At 36.2% G+C, this 2,629-nt stretch overlaps 1 protein-coding gene across 1 annotated transcript; it reads left to right on the top strand.

The window, feature by feature from the left end:
* Positions 1-1,024: 1,024 nt before the first annotated feature.
* On the top strand, positions 1,025-2,053 carry LOC141666401 (uncharacterized). Its single transcript, XM_074472388.1, has 2 exons — positions 1,025-1,618; positions 1,751-2,053. The coding sequence occupies exons 1-2, from the start codon at positions 1,025-1,027 to the stop codon at positions 2,051-2,053; spliced, it is 897 nt and encodes a 298-aa protein (XP_074328489.1).
* Positions 2,054-2,629: the final 576 nt, after the last annotated feature.

Genomic DNA, 2,629 nt, shown 5'->3' with positions numbered 1-2,629 from the left:
GAGGAAGAGAATCTCCATTCGAGGTTTGAGACAGATTCGGGGATCAGTATCAAATTTTGGGATCGGGGACGGGGATACCACTCCCTGACCCCCAAAATGCCTCGTGCACATCCCTAGTTCTACATCTAATAAGTACAATTTAGTTAGTTAAAATTAATCCTAAATTTCGATTTGGGCTTATTGAGAAGCACGTGCTTTTTACCCGGATCGAACTAGACTTTTATCCAGACTTTTTTTTATATTTGGGCTTTAATCTGAACTTTTTTTAATCTGGGCTTTTATCTGGATTTTTGGGGCTATTGGCTACGCCAAATTTTCACGAAAAAAAATCCGTTTAAGGCCCGCATCTCGGACCAAACCAGATCGGACTTTTTACATAATTGGATTTTTTTAACTTTTTTCTACATCGAATCTGATTTAATATTTCAATTTTTTTGCACATCTATGTTCAAAAGACAGGCACAGAATTGGATTTTTTTAACTTTTTTCTAGATCGAATCTGATTTAAGATTTCAAATTTTTTGCACATCTATGTTCAAAAGACAGGCACAGAAGAGCATCTCCAATAGGGGTTGCCTAGAGGTGGTCAATGCTTATTTGGCATGGCAACCTCGGTTGCCAACTTATTGGAGTTATGGGGTTGCCAATAGATTGACAACCAAGGTTGCCAAAACTTCTTCGTGGTCATAACAATCACTTCAAACAGTGGAAATATCATTTCCTCTTTCCCCGAATGGATTAGATTACTTTCCATTTTCAAATTACCAATTTTCTTATTATATTAATGTATAAATATTATTACATATTTATGTTACTGATTGAAATCTATAAAGATGGCTTTGTCGTCAAGTAATATAAAAATGGCTCTGCTGTCAAGTAATACTACTATAAAGATGACATTGTCGTCAAGTAATAATCAAAAGTTTTCTGGCCGGCTATGTCGTCGTAACTTTTGTATAAAGTTATTATTTCAACTTGCCTGTTTAAATATTATGTGACATATTATATCTTAAATCTATTCAGAATGACGAATCTTGCAAAATTGGAGTTTGTTGCCTTGGATATTTCGGGGAATAATTATTTTTCATGGGTCCTTGATGCGGAATTACACCTTAGTGCTAATGGCCTAAAAGATACTATTGACCCGGAAAAAATCCCAACTGCTGAACAAAATGCAAAAGCGATTATCTTTCTTAGGCATCACATCCACGAAGATCTAAAATCTGAATACCTCACTATTAAAAATCCACTCACCCTTTGGAATAATCTCAAAGATAGATTTGATCACCAGAAACTTGTTCACTTGCCATCTGCCCGATATGACTGGATTAATTTGAGGTTACAAGATTTCAAATCTGTAGCTGAATATATTTCTGCTTTTTTCAAGATAAGCTCAAAATTAATTTTATGTGGTGAAAATATTATTGATGCTGAAATGATTGAAAAGACCCTCTCAACCTTTCACCCCAACACTATGATCCTGGCTCAACAATATAGGGAGCGTAATTTTCAGAAATATGGCGAGCTGATATCTCTTCTTCTTGTGGCTAAAAAGAATAATGAGTTGCTATTGAAAAAGCATCAGATACGTCCCACAGGCTCTGCCCAGTTACCTGAAGTACATAACACGTCATTCCTGAAGAATGAACGTGTGAAAGGGCATAGAGGAGGACGGTATTATGGATGAAACCGTGGACGTGGAAATTTCCGTGGTCGGTTTCACAATCAATATCATTTTGGCCACCTGAAGTGGCAACGTGATGGTTACAACTCTGGTCACCAGAAATGGCAACGTGAAGTGCCAAATAAAAGAAAGGCATCCCAAGAAGGAGAGAACCGAGGCATCTGTCATAGGTGCGGATCTGAGGGGCACTGGCAATGTACTTGTCGCACACCCAAACATCTTGTTGATCTCTACGAGTCATCCAAAAGGAATAATGGAAAGAGAGTAGAAACTAACTTCGCTAATTATAATCTAGATAATGAACCAGTCAATAAGGCCTCAAATGAAATAGACACCGGTGTTAATCTTTATTATGGTTTAGACGACTAGACTTCATATGTATTGTCTTGCTTTACTTATTTTCTTTGTGTTTTACTTATGTACTCATTTTATGTACTTGTTTCATGTTGTTGTTCTATGTACTCGGTGTATTTTTAATAAAGATGTTTTTCGTTTATATATGTATAGAGATGGAAGATATATATATTGTTGACTACGCAACCATACACACTATTTTACAGAGTCAGAAATACTTCTCACAGTTAACTAAAACTAACTCACATGTCTGGACGATTTCGGGTACATCAAATATAATAGAAGGTTTTGGGAAAGCTAGTTTTCTTCTACCAAACAAGACACACATACACATACAAGATGCTCTATACTCTAGCAAGTCAACTAGAAACCTAGTGAGTTTTAAAGATATTCATCTTAACGGGTTTCACGTTGAAACTACTAATGAGAATGAAAAAGAATACCTTCTCATCACCTCAAACACCGTTGACAATAAAAGGGTCCTAGAAAAATTCCACTCGGTTTCTTCAGGATTATATGTTACGAGTATACGAGTTCTTGAATCTCATAGTGTCAACATCCCCAAAGTCATAGACCCAAAACTACTTTCCC

This window comes from Apium graveolens, chromosome 6 (genome assembly GCF_009905375.1).
Source record: "Apium graveolens cultivar Ventura chromosome 6, ASM990537v1, whole genome shotgun sequence".
NCBI classification, from domain to species: domain Eukaryota; kingdom Viridiplantae; phylum Streptophyta; class Magnoliopsida; order Apiales; family Apiaceae; genus Apium; species Apium graveolens.
Note: the sequence above shows the minus strand (reverse complement) of the source record. Positions and strands in the feature narration are given on the sequence as shown.